Genomic DNA, 18798 nt, shown 5'->3' on the forward strand with positions numbered 1-18798 from the left:
CGCCTAAATTTGAGCATGCAGGTCATGAACCTCTAAAGCATTCTAGGTTCTGTATCTCAAGTTCAAGGCAAACTAGCAATAAAGGGGCAGCATGACCGTATCTAGGACCCTCTACCCTCTTAATGACTAGTTAACTGTCCTCCAGTGAAATTGTTCGGAGTCTGTATGACCAAGGATTAAAGTATCTCAATTGTGGGCTTGCTATACGTATAGAGGATAGACATCTCAAATTGAAAACATATAGTTAGACCATAGTTCTCCTGGAGCACAGTGTTGGTGTGGAATCGCAGCCACTCAATTCAGTTTCAGGTCCCACATTTTCCTTGTTGTTTTGTTCAGTGATGTGAGAGCCATTGGCCTCTCCCCATGCCTGTTGCAGAACCTGTGGAAGGAATCTCTAAATTTCTCTCAGTATCACGGTGATCCGGAACTAACAACCCTAACAGCGTTGCTGCATCGTCCAAGTCTGTAAAGTGGTGCATCTTGTTTTGATATTCAAAGGAAAGGCCAAAGAGATAAGTCCACCTGTACTAGATGCGTTCACTGGGCAGTTTATTAGTAACTGGCCAAAATTGTAGCTGTGGAGCTAATGTGGCAGGGGCAATGTCCTGAACACAATAAATATAGCGCCTTCAAATGAGACCAACTACACCTTCCTCGATGCTTGTAGGATCTCTTCCTTCAACTTAAAGGAGTGCAATTTCACCAGGACATCACTGGGTTCTTTTCCCTCACCAGGCGTCAACAGGCAAACTCAATGGGGCTGATCTACTTTAACCTTGGCCTGATCATCCACCAGGACCTTGGAGAACAAACCAACATTAAATACTTCTAAGTCCAGGCCCCAACCCCTTCCTCCAGGTTCTGCAGTTGAATGTTATCTCGCCACAAGCGATTTTCCAGATGTTCGCATTTCAGGAGGGTATTGTATGGTTTCTGACTTGTTCTGAGGAGTCATCCAGCTGGTCAACTTGTTGCTCCAAATTTTGGAATTTAGTTTCCAGATCAAGGTTGCAAGCAACCACAGAGTCCGCATCTTGCTGCAGTGTAGATAGCCTGGAGTTTCGATTGGACTGGAGAGCTACCAGGGATGTGGCTAGGTTTACTTTTAGCTCTTCTTGCAGGTCTTTTTAGAAGTCCTGTGAGGAAGTGAGGAAAGAAGGTCCTCATTGGTTAGAGCCATCATGTCTTCTCAAATATTGGATGGACGTGGGGAAATGTAGACTGTAACTGGGTGCTAGGAGAAGAGGCTCAAGGATAGGGGTGCCAATGTGTGTTATCCAACGGAGCTTCAGTGGACAGGCACATAATTGCAGATCCCCCTTTGGCCAATTTATGCACCAGAAGAGTAGCACAGATGAGCAATCCCATCCCACTGCATCATCACAGGGCCCTCTCTGACAATGCCTTATTTCAATAGTGCTTGGTACTGGGGTTTATGTATATCAGTCACTGAGGTATGCCTCCTGGAATCCCACAAGGTTGACTTTAATAGTATATGACGGTCCCCATTGCCTTTTTTTGGGTTCTAGGGTGCTGTGCCTCTGGAGATGGACCTTACCAGTCGGAGATGTCTGCCCCCTGCCTGTCCATGATGGATGTTGTAGGAAGTTGGCTCTGTATGCACTATTTCAAAGTAAGGAATAGTATGCACAGAGTCCAAGGGTTCCCCTTAGAGGTAAGATAGTGGCAAAAAGAGATAATACTAATGCTCTATTTTGTGGTAGTGTGGTCGAGCAGTAGGCTTATCAAAGGAGTAGTGTTAAGCATTTGTTGTACATACACACAGGCAATAAATGAGGAACACACATTCAGAGACAAATCCAGGCCAATAGGTTTTGTTATAGAAAAATATCTTTTCTTAGTTTATTTTAAGAACCACAGGTTCAAATTCTACATGTAATATCTCATTTGAAAGGTATTGCAGGGAAGTACTTTAGGAACTTTGAATCATTACATTAGCATGTATACTTTTTACATAAAACACAATAAGCTGTTTTAAAAGTGGACACAGTGCAATTTTCACAGTTCCTGGGGGAGGTAAAGTATTGTTAGTTTTGTCAGGTAAGTAAATCACTTACAAGTCTCAGGTTTGGGTCCAAGGTAGCCCACCGTTGGGGGTTCAGAGCAACCCCAAAGTTACCACACCAGCAGCTCAGGGCCGGTCAAGTGCAGGGGTCAAAGAGGTGCCCAAAACGCATAGGCTTCAATGGAGAGAAGGGGGTGCCCCGGTTCCGGTCTGCCAGCAGGTAAGTACCCGCGTCTTCGGAGGGCAGACCAGGGGGGTTTTGTAGGGCACCGGGGGGACACAAGTCCACACAAAAAGTACACCCTCAGCGGCACTGGGGCGGCCGGGTGCAGTGTAGAAACAAGCGTCGGGTTTTCAATGGAAATCAATGAGAGATCAAGGGATCTCTTCAGCGTTGCAGGCAGGCAAGGGGGGGGGTGCTCCTCGGGGTAGCCACCACCTGGGCAAGGGAGAGGGCTTCCTGGGGGTCACTCCTGCACAGGAGTTCCATTCCTTTAGGTGCTGGGGGCTGCGGGTGCAGGGTCTTTTCCAGCCGTCGGGAAATGGAGTTCAGGCAGTCGCCGTCAGGGGGAGCCTCGGGATTCCCTCTGCAGGCGTCGCTGTGGGGGCTCAGGGGGGACAACTTTGGTTACTCACAGACTCGGAGTCGCCGGAGGGTCCTCCCTGAGGTGTTGGTTCTCCACCAGTCGAGTCGGGGTCGCCGGGTGCAGTGTTGCAAGTCTCACGCTTCTTGCGGGGAGTTGCAGGGGTCTTTAAATCTGCTCCTTGAAACAAAGTCGCAGTTCTTTTGGAGCAGTGCCGCTGTCCTCGGGAGTTTCTTGGTCTCTTGGAAGCAGGGGAGACCTCTGAGGATTCAGAGGTCGCTGGTCCTGGAGAAAGCGTCGCTGGAGCAGGGTTCTTTAGAAGGCAGGAGACAGGCCGGTAGGACTGGGGCCAAAGCAGTTGGTGTCTTCTTTCTTCTTCTGCAGGGGTTTTCAGCTCAGCAGTCTTCTTCGGTAAGTTGCAGGAATCTAAATTCTTAGGTTCAGGGGAGCCCTTAAATACTAAATTTAAGGGCTTGTTTAGGTCTGGGGGGTTAGTAGCCAATGGCTACTAGCCCTGAGGGTGAGTACACCCTCTTTGTGCCTCCTCCCAAGGGGAGGGGGTCACATCCCTAATCCTATTGGGGGAATCCTCCATCTGCAAGATGGAGGATTTCTAAAAGTTGGAGTCACTTCAGCTCAGGACACCTTAGGGGCTGTCCTGACTGGCCAGTGACTCCTCCTTGTTTTTCTCATTATTTTCTCCGGCCTTGCCGCCAAAAGTGGGGGCCGGGGCCGGAGGGGGCGGGCAACTCCACTAGCTGGAGTGTCCTGGGGTGCTGGCACAAAGGGGTGAGCCTTTGAGGCTCACCGCCAGGTGTGACAGCTCCTGCCTGGGGGAGGTGTTAGCATCTCCACCCAGTGCAGGCTTTGTTACTGGCCTCAGAGTGACAAAGGCACTCTCCCCATGGGGCCAGCAACATGTCTCTAGTGTGGCAGGCTGCTGGAGCCAGTCAGCCTACACAGATAGTTGGTTAAGGTTTCAGGGGGCACCTCTAAGGTGCCCTCTGGGGTGTATTTTACAATAAAATGTACACTGGTATCAGTGTGCATTTATTGTGCTGAGAAGTTTGATACCAAACTTCCCAGTTTTCAGTGTAGCCATTATGGTGCTGTGGAGTTCGTGTAAAACAGACTCCCAGACCATATACTCTTATGGCTACCCTGCACTTACAATGTCTAAGGTATTGCTTAGACACTGTAGGGGCACAGTGCTCATGCACTGGTGCCCTCACCTATGGTATAGTGCACCCTGCCTTAGGGCTGTAAGGCCTGCTAGAGGGGTGACTTATCTATACCTGCATAGGCAGTGAGAGGCTGGCATGGCACCCTGAGGGGAGTGCCATGTCGACTTACTCGTTTTGTTCTCACCAGCACACACAAGCTGACAAGCAGGGTGTCTGTGCTGAGTGAGGGGTCTCCAGGGTGGCATAAGATATGCTGCAGCCCTTAGAGACCTTCCTTGGCATCAGGGCCCTTGGTACCAGGGGTACCATTTACAAGGGACTTATCTGAATGCCAGGGTGTGCCAATTGTGGATACAAAAGTACAGGTTAGGGAAAGAACACTGGTGCTGGGGCCTGGTTAGCAGGCCTCAGCACACTTTCAATTCAAAACATAGCATCAGCAAAGGCAAAAAGTCAGGGGGTAACCATGCCAAGGAGGCATTTCCTTACAGATGTGTATTGGAGTGACGGAAAGCTCTAGAACTGAGGAGGTGAACTGGTCCATCGCTGAGGGGAGATCTGCTGCTGATGAGATCTGTTATCTGGTGCTCGGGTTGATCTCTGCACCCCTGCGAGATGTGCCTCTATGTTATGTCTCAGCCATGCATGGTCCGATCCGCTCTGCCTCCCGGGTGCCACATGGCAAGGTCACCATGTGGTTGTCCGGCAAGCAGGTGGCCGCTTGCAATTGGCTGTTTACTGTTGGTTCCTTCTGTCTTTCAGAAAGTCGAGGGTCAGCAGTGCCTACATGCGCCGAGTGTGCCGGGGCCCGGCGTTGATTGCCAATCCTGGCAATGCTGCCCACCCACACCGCCAGATAGCTGGTATTGCCACTCAACAGGTTAGTACTGGGCGGGTCCGGCACCCCTCCTGGTGTCCCAAGCCCCACACTGGTCATGAAGCAGGTTGGTAATGGTTTGATCTCGGAACTGGGGTGCATGCTGACTTCATTTATATCGAAAATGTAGCCAAGCCCCTGCAGGATCACGTCCACCCAGCCACGAATGCTGGCTTTCCCCCAAAGTTTTAATTTTTTTTTTTAAATGCATGCAGTCTTCCTTTAAGGAAAGCAGGCTGCATGTACAAAAAAAAAATGATTGCTGTATTAAAGAGCAATCACAGATGTGGTGGTCTGCTGACCTCAGCAGGTCACTATCTCGCTGATGGATGCCATACCTAACGGGTCACATATTGTGACTCATTAATATTCATGAGATAGGTTGATTCGCGACCTACTAGGAATTGCTATTTGGGAAAAAAATTCACATATTAGGAATACCAATTGCAATTTGGAGATAATCACACTTAGGAAATCGGTATTCCTAAAGTCTGTACCTCTGGCATATAGTGCTCAATTAGTACCAATGGTTTTAGGGTTGTGGGCACTAGCACCCATTTTTGGGGGCCAAAGTTTAGTTTTCATTCTATGACTTTGGCCCACAGCAAGAGAGAAAAAGGCAGAAAAGGGTCATTCAAAGAGGAATGGACAGACAGTAAACAGTGACTAAGAGAGACAGCAGCAATTAAAAATAACCTGCAAAGTGAATTAAAGAGACAGGAAGTGTATGGTGGTGGACCAGAGACTTGAGCTGTCTTCTAAACCGGGCAGCTCTGGTATTTGCCATCTTCTGTCCCTATCTAGTAGCACTGGCATCTGGCAAGGCGGTGCCGGGCTCCTAGAAAAACTGTAAGCCTATCCATTTATTTATTTACTTATTTATTTGGGTATATATTTTTTCAAATTACGCCGTGTCCCACAGCGGTCTTTCACACAACCCTTTAGAGGATTCTACTCGTGCACTCTTCGCCCACAGTGGTCGAGTCCTTCTGAGTCTTGCTGTAGCTTCTAGTCATAGGTGAAGGCAGCACACATGGCGGTGAGGAATGTGCCCAGGATGACACACTAGGGACGAAGGAGGTCGTTCATAATCTGGGTCTCTATTATGCCGTCCTGTACAAATGCCTTGCGTCCCCAAAAGTACGCACCATGGGATGAGCACTGCTCTGTGGAACTGAAGACTTGGTCAGTTACGAGCCTGTGACGTAGCTGTCTGGGGCGATTGTGTCAGAGTGCACATTTCTTTAGTTGGTAGAAAATGTATCCTCTAATCACAGGTTAGAGTGTGCAATTACAAATAATGAGGCTGTATGTGCAAGTTTCTGTGCCGTAAAGGAAACCTCGGAACTAATTATGTTGCACAGACATGTTCCTTCTTAATGACAATTGGCGGATCAGCAAATCCGAAAGGGTTTAAAACCTACAAGGGGAAGAAAAGTTAACAGACTGAACAACCCAACCTCACTATGCTGGGAGTCTTCTGAAGTGCGCCATCGGACCCTTAGAAGAAGAGTGGGCTTGCAAGGTAATTTCACTGGTTTCTAGTGTATGTGTTTCTTTTCTATAGAGAGGCAGAGACATAATGCAGGCCCGTGCAGCCCCTACAGTGCAGAGGGGCCACCAAGTTTTCAAGGAGTGCCCCATTCAGCCCAAAATCAATGGAAATCTGTAAGATATATGAACTCGAGGGCCCTGATCCCATTCTGCAGAGGGACCCCCTGTTTTTGTGTTTCACCAGCGGATGCTGATGAATGGTGAGTACAAGGGAGTGCTGAGAAAAGAGAGAACACGTGTTATTGACAGGTACGACATAAGCAGGTTGCATTGTTAAAATAGTCTATTTTCTACAGTTCAGTATTTTTGGAAAAAGTATTGGGGCTTTCTTTGCGCCCCTTAGTAACCACCCGCCACCATGTGTGTGTCGTATTTAAAAGACAGCGCACCATGGCGCAAGGTAGGGGCAATAGCGTCAGATTTTTTTACACTATTGATCTATTGTTCAGGGTTAGCTCCAACATTTTGCAACTAACACTGAAGAGTACATAGGTGCCTATTGTAATCAGTGGTTGCCCCCTTTTAAACGCCCCTGCTCTGAGCAGGCGTTAACAACGCCAAACAAGTGGTGCAAAGATTTCTTTGCGCCATTTTTTCAGCCCTCCTAACGGGGGAACCCCCCCTTGCATGCATTATGCCTGGCGCAGGCATAGTGTGGTGCAAGGGATTACAAAGTGGGGCAATGCATGCACCAGATTTAAGATGGCCTAGCGCCTCCTTGTGCCACATTAACGTAATTTTTTTTCTGGCATTTTTAACTCCTGCTCAGAGCAGGCATTAAAAGGGGGCACACCATTGGTTACAGTGGGCCCCTGTATACTGTTCAGGGGTTAGGGCCAACATTTTGGCGCTAACCCTGAAGAGTACATCAATAGTGTCAAAACTGTTGTCGCTATTGCCCCCTACCCTGCGCCATGGTGCACCGCATTTTAAATACAGCGCACACATGGTGGCGGTTGGGGGGTGCTAAGGGGGCGCAGATTCTTAAATCTGTCCATAGTCCTTTTTGGGCCACATTAGCTTAAAAAAAATGATGCTAATGTGGCGCAAGTAAGAGCTAGGCCCTCTTAAATCTGGGTCTCTGTTTTTAAGCAAGTATTGGGGCCTGGGATTTACATATGACTTTTGCCAAAGACGTTTGACAGTATATGGCCAATTGCCGAAAAGGAAACGGTATTGTTCCCCAACAGGTTTGAAAAGCATCTCTCTTTGAAACTATTAGAACGTGTGGCTCAAAATAGTATATTTATCACGAATGCAAAGGTAGAAGCCTTATCCAACTATTTTACAAAAGTTCGCATTAAAATGTAGAACTCGAAAATAGATGGAGTGTTTGATCAAGAGATATGTTAGGTTTGTAGCTTTCTCCCCCGTTTCCAAATTATTTCAAGGGTAAAAGATAGCAACCAGGCTCAAGTGTGTTTTTTGTAAACATTACTGGTTTAGTTTATTTGATGATTTCACTTTTGAAACAGCTTAACAAGAAAGCACCTCTTTTTAAGCAATGAATGTATGAACATCTTTTTGTACAGCTCCTAAAATAAAAAACCCTGTCCATGGCGAGAGAATTTTGTTTACAGAAAATTACATTTTGCTCCAGTGTCTAGAAGGCAAAATTCTCCGTTGCCAATTCTTTAGTGCAAGCCGCCAAGCATTACTTGTCCATGTCCCCAGGGATTGCTCAGATGATGAGTAGATGCTACAGTGGACGTATGCCAGAGCAAAAGGCTGAAACCACTCTTGTGTTTAAAACTTCCTGACCTTCAATCTGTCTTTTAAGAAATGCTAAAGTCCAATATCAATGTGTTTATTTAAGTATTTGGCATAACACCAGCATCTGAGCCACTTTCCCAAGCAGTAGAAGCATGCCCATCGGCCATGCTTTCTTGCATACCTTAGGTACCATGCCTGCTGGGAATCCTATCTCTTGGAGACCTTGAGTATCACGTGCACCAGGAATGCTATCTCCTGGAGGCCTTGTGAAGCATGCCCGCTGGGAATGCTATCTCTTAGAGATCTTGCGCAGCATGCCCCCGCAAATACTATCTCTTGGAGACCATGTGTAGCATGCCTGTCGGGAATGCTATCTCTCGGAGATCATGCGTAACATGCCCGCCAGGAATGCTATCTCTTGAAGACCTTGGGTAGCAGACCTGCCAGGATTGTCATCCCTTGTAGACCTTGCTCAGTTCAGTGAGGTTTTTAGGTCTCATTTGGACGCGTTTGTATAATCATTGGAAGGACCAGAAGTGGGAACCAACCAGAGTGCATACAAGGATGCAGGTGAGGCTGAAACAGCTTCCTTAAGGTGCTAGGTGGGTTTGCTGGTCCCACTGCTACGTCTGTGTTCCAATGCTAGCCCAAGGAGTGTAGTTTGCAGGCTCTTCTTGACCCGCAGAAGCTTTAGAGGGGGGTCAGAAATAGTTCCTGGGAATGTGAATTCCTGATCACACTGAAGTCGAGCGGGGGCTTTTCTAAGTACATCATCGTATGCTTTTTGTTGTGGGGTTTTTACCTTCTCAAACTGTATATTTGTTTCAACAAAAAATTTACTTTTATTGCGGTTCATAGATCTCATATTCAATATTGATACGCACAATATTGATATGTACAATTCAGTCGATGTGCATGCAATTCAGTGCTTAGTCTGTGCGACACTGTAGACATACCAACACATACACTGCAGTTTGCATTTCATTGAACCAAGCAGCACACTGCATATATGCAGAAATGACTTGATCCTGAATTGTTCCAAGTATCAGGCCAGTTTCACAGGAACTGCACATCTCACAGGCACTTAGGTGATCTTAGTAACACGTTTTTCTGTTCTACCTAGAAATTCAGGAACCAGGTCCTACCCCGAGTCTAGTGAAATACCAAGAGACTCCTTTAGGTTTTGACTTTCAGTCAGAGATGGTGTCGAACTGTCAAGGCTTACTCTTAGCGGTTGCTAAGGGAGCAGAATGCCTAGTTCAGGAAGCATAAGTATCCTTTACAAAAAACTGATTGACCAAGTAGTTTATTCTTTTATGAAAAGGAGTAACACTTTTAATATATTATATATGTATTATATAATATTTATTTATATTTAATATAATAAGCAAATGTGCAATAACATTAGGAATTTCACGAAGCTAAATGGCAATAAAATTAATTGTGGTTCTCACAGTAAATAATGTTCTACAACTTTCTGTGCCAAGTGAGAAATCAAGGTTTCAGCTATATAAATTGAACCTAGGACCTAACCAAGCACACAGATCACTTTCTCTTATTTAACTAATGCATGTGTTTCTTAGTGTTTGTTGTCTCTTTCCGGAGTTCTTGGCTCCAAGGCGAAGTTCAAAGTGTCTATTTTTTATGGAAGCCAGTTAATCTCTAGAGATGGGGAAATTACATCCAGAGGGGCACTATCCTTCAGTGGTGCAACGTGGTTCTTTTCTGGATTGGCAAAGTCGAGCTGCGTGTGATCACATGGTGTAGCACCTGACAGATGCCAGCTCTATCCTTCAATCCATGCTACCTGCAGATTCAAACATTCAGAGTTTCTCCCGCCTCAGCAATCACGCAGTAAGTCACTTTTCGCTCAGCAGAGAGGGGGGTTGGTCTCCTTGCTTCGACTGGGTTCCTGTTGCTCCTTGGGCTTCCCTTGGTGCATTCCACAGAATGTGGACTGGTCCCACCTTGGTCACAGCAGTGTCTACACTATAGCAGTATCCACAAGTCCGGTCATGCTGGCCTGATATTGGGGTCCACAGTGACTCCTCCAGGAATACAGGGGTGCCAAGGCAATCTGGCACACATCTGTGTGACTACAGGGGGGTGCTCCCACCGTACTCCAGTCTTGGAGGCTGACAATGATAACTCAGTAAGTGAAATTGTTCATGTATATCAAGGAACCTGGTGCCTGGGTCACAAAGTGGGGTGATGAGTGCTTTAGAAGGATGTTTTTGCATTGATCTTGTAATAAATTCCCAATTTGGGAGGAATCTGTGCATGGAGTGTATGGCACTATTATGGGGCGAAGGGCACATGGGTATTAACACAAAAATACGAGGGAACAAGAGTAATATTTGGATTAAGTAGTCTTTATTCACATTTTAAGTGTTTGTCTTTGTATTCCCTTGTAGGTAATCCTGTGCGTGTGTACTATAAGCGGACAGTTGAACCAAAACGCATCTGTTGATCATAAATTGGGTGTACAATAGGTAGGGTATTGAATGTTAAGAGGATCGGTGGTCCTGATGAAGGCCGATCGACCCATACGGGCAATGGAAATGGCCAAAACATGTTGACACTTGTACAGATATTTGGGGTGAAGGGGTGATTACATCCCCATATCACCACCATCTCTCTAATCTTTTTTAATCCTATCCAGTAAACCCCAGAAATAAAGATTAATTATGGTTTCACTTGAGATAGTTTTAATTACTGAGTGAGGTGTTCTGTATGATTGCTCCCCGTCTGTTGTTTTATGTTTTTTGTCCCCCCCTGCCTCTTGCTCCCTTCCTTACGATGGGAATGTGTCAGCATAGCCCTATGATGAAGCATGCACTATTAGTGGGTGAGGGCAGTTTTTCTATACTAAAATGCTGTGTCTCTAGACGGTGGGATCATTCTTGGGGTCTCCACGTTGATTTATTGTCCTTTGTGTGTTAAAAGCCTACTACAAGCCAGACAAGACACTTGACTTTGGAAACAAATCCAGAAGGAGAGGAGAATGTGATGAAGCTGCATAGGGTAACAAGCAGGAAACGCCATACTGCCATCGCTGACCTCCTCAAACATTATAGACTATCCTACCACATTTAGGGCATCACTCACAAAATAAAGGGTTCCCCAGCTCACATTTCTAACATACACATATGCTTATGCAAAATATAATTGGAAAATTAGGGAGTTGACCTGTGCCTTACTGAGTGAATTTAACAGGAATTCCACTAGCATCTGCTGCCACCATCCAGTGAGTCAGCCCCACATTGCTGAATGGTTAAGCAAGATTCACTCTGCAAGCACTTCAATGCTTGGCAAACCTTGGATCACATAAACCTATAATTGACAAGCCACTGGCCCATCTTGCAAGGTACTCTGACAGGAAGTAGATGAAGTCTCCTGTGACATTGGCACCATTGTTATTTTGCTATAGTAGCAATGCCTTGAAATAAAAATACGTTATTGGACCTGACATACTTGTAGTGATTTTGCTGGCCTTAGGACTCTGTGCATTTTACCACTGCTAATAAGTGCAAAAGAGCATGTGCTCTCTTCCTAAAGCATGGTAACATTGGTTTCCACCCAATTGGCACATTTAATTTACTTGTAACTCCTTTGCAAAGTGGTACTACATGTACCCAGGGCTTGTAAATTAAATGCTATTCATGGGCCCTCAGTGCTCATTGCGTCACCCACTTAAGTAGCCTTTAAACATACCCTAGGCATGCCACTGAAGCCTGTGTGTGCATTTTGTACTCTCATTTCGACCTGGCAAATAAACCTTTTACCAGGCCTAAACCTTCCTTTAAAAATACATATGTCACCACTAAGGAAAGCTCCAAACAGCCAGAGGGAAGGGTGCAGTGTATGTAAAACGTTGGACATGTACTTTGAACTTTTACATGTTCTGGCAGTGTAAACTCTTAAATTCGTATTTCACTACTGCAAGGCCTACCCCTTCCATAAGATAACATTGGGTTACCTTATTATATTTCATCCATGATAACTTTCAATTGGGAGCAAGTGGAAATGCCAAGTTTGGTGTCTAAAGAATTGCAATTTAAACCCATCTTTTATGGTAAAGTCGGATTTTAAGTCACAATTCTGAAAATGACACTTTTAAAAAGTTGGCATTTTCTTGTCCTAACCATGTGGTGCCTGCAGTCTGCATCTGGGGTCACCTGACTAATTGTAGCTGGCAGTTGGTCTTTGTGTATTGCTCCCAGACAGTGAGACTAAGGGTGAATAGGGGTTGGCAGGATAGGCCATCTCTGACTTGATAGTGGGGCAGAGCTGCACTTTGCACATCACTAAGACTCTGCCACAGCACACTCCCAAAGGGTTTCACCTTAGTCTTTTTTGTCCCCAGACAAGCTAGGGCCAGGGCTGTAATGCAGGAAATTCCAGGCAGCTCATTAGAGGGAGGACTCCAAGTGCTTCTCCCACCACAGAGTGGGCACCAGGTATAAATATTGGAGCCTCTGATCCAACCCTTCAGCACAAATCTGGACCTGTGGAAGACTCAGAAGAAGGACTGCTGTGCTGTTCTACTGCAAGAAAGACTGCTACTCTCCTGTTCTGCTACTCTTCTGCTCTGCTGCTCTGCTGCTCTGCTGCCTGAGTGAGAAGGACTGGACCTGCAACTAGAACCCAGGACCACCAGATTGACTCCAAGGGCTGCCTGGCTGGCCTTCTGATCAGAGCCTCAGGGACAGAGCAGACTGCAACTCTCCTGAACCCTGGACGAGGATTCTGCCTCCTCTGAGTCCTAACCACCAAGTGGTGACTCCCCAGTCCTGAACTCTTGGAAATGGGGATACAGGCGCTCTGCCAGCTCAACTGTGGTCCAATTGGAACCAGCGAGAGGCAGCATGAAGAGTACAAAGCGTCGCCCCACCGTTGCCAGCCTCATCAGAGTTGATCGAGAGGGAAGAAAAACCCTGCACAGCTGCCAGCTTCATTGGAACTGACACAAAGTGACACAAAGCTTCACTAAGCTTCACCACACAGCTCACCTAAACCGATGCAGAGCCACGCAAAGCACTGCAAGGCCTTGCTGCACAGCCTTATCTGAACCAACACCAGACAACGCAAAGCCTCATAAAGCAAAGCCGCACAGACGGCGCACCAAGCACATAAGATACTTGGTTCAGCAGGCCTAACTTGGTCCCTGTTACCAGCCCATGCTCCATCACGGTCAGTCTGAACTGGTGACTTTGTCCCAGTCCAGCCTGACCATATAACCGCAGTTGGCGCTTTGTGCTTTCAAGCATTGTTTTCACATAAATCTTTTAAACTGCATATCTCCACTTATACTGGTTGGATATTTGCCATTTTGGTCTCAAATAAATAATTAAATTTTACTCATTTTTTTAAATTTGGTTACTGCTTGAAGCGCTGCATAAAAACTTTACACATTGCCTCTTGACTGCATTTGTGCCAAGCTACCAGAAGGTTAAGCACGTTACTTTGGCATTTGCTCGTGTCTCACCATGACAAGAATTACCAGTAACCCAATTTCCTAAACGTTTTCCACTTACAAATATAAATGCTGCTCAGCAGCAGCCATTCTTTCATGCAAAATACAGAACTATCCAGCCATTGCACAATCAGTTCAATAATCAATGGAAGCTTCTAATTAAACCCCAATGGTTAGTTCCAAGGTCCACTTGTGACAAACACTCACTCCATTTGTGAACTATGCACATGGCGGGCGGTGACTAGTTAAACTTCAATGTAAAACTTAAATATCCTATTAAAAAGTTCCCATTTAGCAGCACTAGTGTATAACAGTTTTCATTATTAATATTTTTTTTCATTTTTTGATTCACTCATTTCGTTTTTTTTTTTGCTTCTTTTTGCTGTATTTAAAGAGCTAACTTTTCTGCTTTTGTATAGGTGCTAAGGCAAAAGAGCAAAATTTCAGCAAGTGTTAAAATGTGTTTTTCTTTGTTTCTCGAGTGGTTTGTTTGTTCATTTACGTTGTAGTGTCAATCTTTCTTTTGGTTACGTTAAAAACATAAAAATAGGACATAGGGGGTCATTCCAACCCTGGCGGTCCATGATCGCCAGGGCGGAGGGCAGCGGAAGCACCGCCAACAGGCTGGCAGTGCTTCCTGGGCTATTCTGATACACAGCGGTAAAGCCGCGGTCAGAAAAGGGGAACCAGCGGTTTCCCGCCGGTTTTCCCCTGGCCCAGGGAATCCTCCATGGCGGAGCTGCTTGCAGCACCGCCACGGGGATTCTGACCCCCTTCCCGCCAGCCTGTTTCTGGCGGCTGTCACCGCCAGAACCAAGATGGCGGGAACGGGTGTCGTGGGGCCCCTGGGGGCCCCTGCACTGCCCATGCCACTGGCAAGGGCAGTGTAGGGCCCCCTCACAGGGCCCCATACAGATTTTCACTGTCTGCTTAGCAGACAGTGAAAATCGCGACGGGTGCCACTGCACCCGTCGCACCCCTGCAACTCCGCCGGCTCCATTCGGAGCCGGCTTCCTCGTTGCAGGGGCTTTCCAGCTGGGCCGGCGGGCGGCCTTTTGGCGGTTGCCCGCCGGCCCAGCGGGAAAGTTGGAATGGCCGCCGCGGTCTTTTGACCGCGGGCGGTCATTCGGCGGTAACCGCATGGCGGGCGGCGACCGCCACCCGCCGCGGTCAGAATGACCGCCATAGTGTTTTTGTCTGCTCTGTGCCTCACTGTAGCAAGAGGACCAGAAGAGACTTATTCCAATCATATGAGGTCAGGTGCCCACCCTCTTCTGCTTCCATTACCAACACATTTTGGAAAATGAACTGGACATCCTCTGGGGCTTTACCCTAGTAGGGATATTGCAGCACACATAGGAAGAACAAATTACCATTTGAGATTGCTTTTGTGCAGGAAGGTGTTCCTTCCTGCACAAAATCAATTTCCCCCTCAATGCAGACATCCTTGCTCTACGTTGCAAGAGTGGCTGCATTGGCACACAGCAGTAAATTTAGGGCCAGCGAAGGGAGAAACACAAGAGTGCACCATATTCTAGTAAATACGGCGCATCCCTGCGTTTTGAAAATGATGGTGCACAACGCTGCCAAATTTGGCACAGCGCTGTGCACCATCATTTTCCATTAAATCTGGCCCCATGTCTTTCTTTAGCTTAAAGACACAGGCACACTTTATTTCTGAAATGCGCTTACTACGAAAATAGGTACCATGGTATGAGGTGCTCTAAAAGGAGAGGTGATAGGAACAGAAGAGAGCAGAAAGGGAATGAAAGGAAGGAAAAAGAAATACAGAGAGCTACAGTTAAATCACATAATTAATTATTTCCACAAGATGTATATTATTTAGAAAGATTAATAATTTTTAAGAACGTTCAGAAATCGAGGGAATCCTGGATAAGGCATAGTTTTTTGTTTTCATCTGCAGAGATACGTCCGTGTTATTGGTAAAATGACGTTTGCATTATATGACATCTTTTCAGCATTCTAAATGGTTAACTGCTCTCTAATACTCTGGTTGCTTGTGTTACAGATACATCTATGCAAGATGGGACTCTGGACTATGGTTTGGTGCCTCATTGGCACAAGCTTTGCTTTACCAGTAAGTATTGAATCCTCTGAGACCTACAAAATTACTTAATAGTGTAATTTGAGATAAATAATAATACAAATATACATATGTATGCAAAGCTAACATATTACATCAGCAAATTGTCACTTTGTCTTGAATGGAGCAATCCTCGCACCAGCCCTGGTTCAGTGAACCATTAGTCCACAGCCTTCATCTCATGTTGGAGAAGGTTGATCAAGAACACAAAATTCTTCAAGAGTTATGCCCTTAAAATCTATTTTGCATTTGTTCTTGGAATCACAGCAGGCTAGGTGAGACATGAGACACATTTATTAACTGCCCTAAAAAACTGTGTGGAATACGAGCATGGCAAGGATGCAGGGTTTGTACAACCTGAGATTTGTGAGCATGCAGAAAAGCAACTTTGCGACTTTCAACCCACACTGCCATTCTGTAATGCTTTTGTCCTCAGTTTTGCCCGAACAGCATAACAGGTTTAAAGGAATCTACAAAACTATCTGCTTCTCACAGAAAGTGACTTTAGTACTGACATTCAATACATCATACTCTCACATCTGGATGGGAGCAATGCATTCCTCCCCACCCTCCCACATCCATCACTGGCCTTCTTTTAGGACATCATACGCACTGCATCACATCTCACCAAAAGTCTGATTAAATATGGCACTTCACCTTCATCTTCATGAAGCTCACCTGGCTCCCTTACTGGCCCACACTATGTTCACAACAAGATGTATCATCCACAAAGCCATTGCCACTCGCACCCCAACCTATCTGGCTGATAGACTCACCATCTCTGGTGCCTCTCTGCACACCTGCAGCCAGATCACCATCAGACTGGAGATGAGGAAGTGTACAAAATTACAAAAGACCTTGCCTTATCCATCTTTGCACTTAAGATTTGGAAAATCATCGCATAAACTTTCAGGACTGTCCTACCCCCTGCTCCAATTTAAGAAATAGCTGAAGACTCAACTCGTTAAAGAATGCTACATCTTGATGCACTAACAACCTGCTTTTGCGTCTACAACCCGCTTCTCCTTCAATTGCATGTGCTTGTGTCTTTGCCTTTGATGTTGCACAGCGCTTCCTCTGCCTTTCAGGTAGGGTTGCTCTATATAAATACAAACATTGACGACGGCTGGTGCTACATTACAGTATATCTAATATTGGGCTTATTGGTGTTATGCCGAGTTACCATATGATACCAAACTGAGACATGGCCAATCCAAATAAACAGAGTTTATTTGTGTGGTTATGTGCTTAATCATGGCCATAATTATCTCATCAACTAATTTGTGTTTAAATTATATTCCTTATTCTGCCCTTGTCAGTGTTTTCCATACAAGTTGTCGTTTACTATGACAATGTACATTATTTTTAAAGACCAGTGAAGCATTCAATAGCTAATGGAAGATGGTGTCCAGGGTAACTTTCCAATGGAATTAATCTGCAAATCATAAAGTATCAAAGTGTGCATGCCACTGATAGAGTGCCTTGGGGGACAATTCATTATCCTGGCATGGCTTTTCTAGCTCTTTCTTAACAAAGATAATAGGAATTATAGTACAAGAAAAGCGGAGGCATTGAGACCCTTTGATGGAAAAGCAGCTCCCCTCCTCTGTCAAACAGTGAGGGTCATCTTCACTACGAGAGGGACCTTTTTTCACAAAGTTAGCATATAACACTTTAGAAGATTAAATATGGTGTCCAGCATTCAGAAATAAAATAAAAACACCATGTGCAGCAATTTCCACTCATTAGACCACATTACAGGATGTGCAGAATTAGTTGACATATTTACGACACTGTGTAAATATAATTAAACCTGGGCATAATGTTTAACTGGTGTGGCAGATCCCTTTTATCCTGAGTTTTCAAATTGGGAATGACACATAGAATGTGCAATTGGAACTTAGGACACCAATTTCTGCATGTTTTGGCTTTTTCTGGGCTTTTCCTCCACATATTTCAGAAGGTTCACCTGTATGAATCCACCAGGAAAAACTGTGAGGGTCTGATCATTATCACACACCTCGTAAAACTGATCCCTGTGCAAACCACACAGGGCATCTGAATTTACCCCAGAACGTTTAATGAAGACCATTATGTTTTTTAAATTGTATTCAGAAACAGTACTGAACGTTCTGAACAGGTCCAAAATTATACCCATTTTGACTTTTTAACCAATTCCAACAATACAACCTATCCTTCTTTATGCTGCACTACCTCACCACCTTCAACTGGGAGCATTTAACTGGTTAATACAATCTAGGAAAACTTCAGATAGCCCCACAATTGAATGTATTGAGGTGTCTTTACTAAAAGGTGAGAGATGAATGGCACATATATGTGGATCAGTCAAGAAACAGGGTTTGCATTCAACAAGTAACTTTCTTTAAATTCATAATATTTGGTTAGGGCAAGCAGCTAGCCTTTATCCAGTTGCACAACCCACTTCCATCAGTACTTTGTGAGTCTGCCTAGATATTGTAAGTGCTCAGGCTACATACAAAATAACTGATTGCCTTTGGAATCTCATCCGTCAAACATACTACCATTGAATTCCATAATATAGGTGCCCCTACAATAGTTTCAAAGAGGTGGACACCCTCCTTCAAGAAAGTCCATATGACAGTACGGGACCAGGCTGGCTGTCAGTTTACTCTGTACCATAATTGGCACATCACTCCAAAGTATCTGGGAAAAGCCTTTGTTATTGCTTGGGATGTAGTCCGTTTGCTGCAAGCTCCATTGGTCATCAGTCAGCGGTGTGCCAGATATGGTTCCCATCCCCCTCTACTGTTTGCAGCAATGTCCACCCTGTCACGCATTGCAGTTTTGTAAATAACGGAGACGAGCCCCCTCCACTTTAACATAATTGTGGCCTTAATGTTTAAAATTATGCCGACAGTTCCGGGAACACTGAAATACATTTTCCTAGATTTTGCTTGAGTCACTGATGTAAAAAGACATTCAGGGCGCTTACTTCACCTCCTAATTTTTGACACATTGTCCGTAATTGGGCACAATTTCAACTAGAATTGGGATTACCATGGTAATTGAAAAGAGGCCAAATCTGTCAAAGTCAATATACGACTAAGCAGACACAATATTCTGTGTCCATTAACGTCCTACACAAAAAGGATTGTAATATTTTCCAACTACAAAAATACTTTAATTGAATTATCACGACATCCTTATGAACACATGTTTTGCCCGTATGTGTTTTTTAATATTGAATAATCTGGTGTGTAACTGTCTCTCGGAGATTAACATTAACTTTTTAAAG

At 45.2% G+C, this 18798-nt stretch overlaps 1 protein-coding gene across 1 annotated transcript in view; it reads left to right on the forward strand.

Moving 5' to 3' along the window:
* The first annotated feature begins 6112 nt into the window (after positions 1-6112).
* The window catches only part of AMBN (ameloblastin), a 57189-nt gene continuing 44503 nt past the window's right edge, over positions 6113-18798 (forward strand). The window contains exons 1-2 of the mRNA XM_069227413.1: positions 6113-6199; positions 15447-15515. Of these exons, the coding sequence (XP_069083514.1) occupies positions 15462-15515 (54 nt within the window). The 5' untranslated portion in view covers positions 6113-6199; positions 15447-15461. The remainder of the gene's footprint in view (positions 6200-15446; positions 15516-18798) is intronic.

Source organism: Pleurodeles waltl, chromosome 1_1, assembly GCF_031143425.1.
Source record: "Pleurodeles waltl isolate 20211129_DDA chromosome 1_1, aPleWal1.hap1.20221129, whole genome shotgun sequence".
In the NCBI taxonomy this organism is placed as follows: domain Eukaryota; kingdom Metazoa; phylum Chordata; class Amphibia; order Caudata; family Salamandridae; genus Pleurodeles; species Pleurodeles waltl.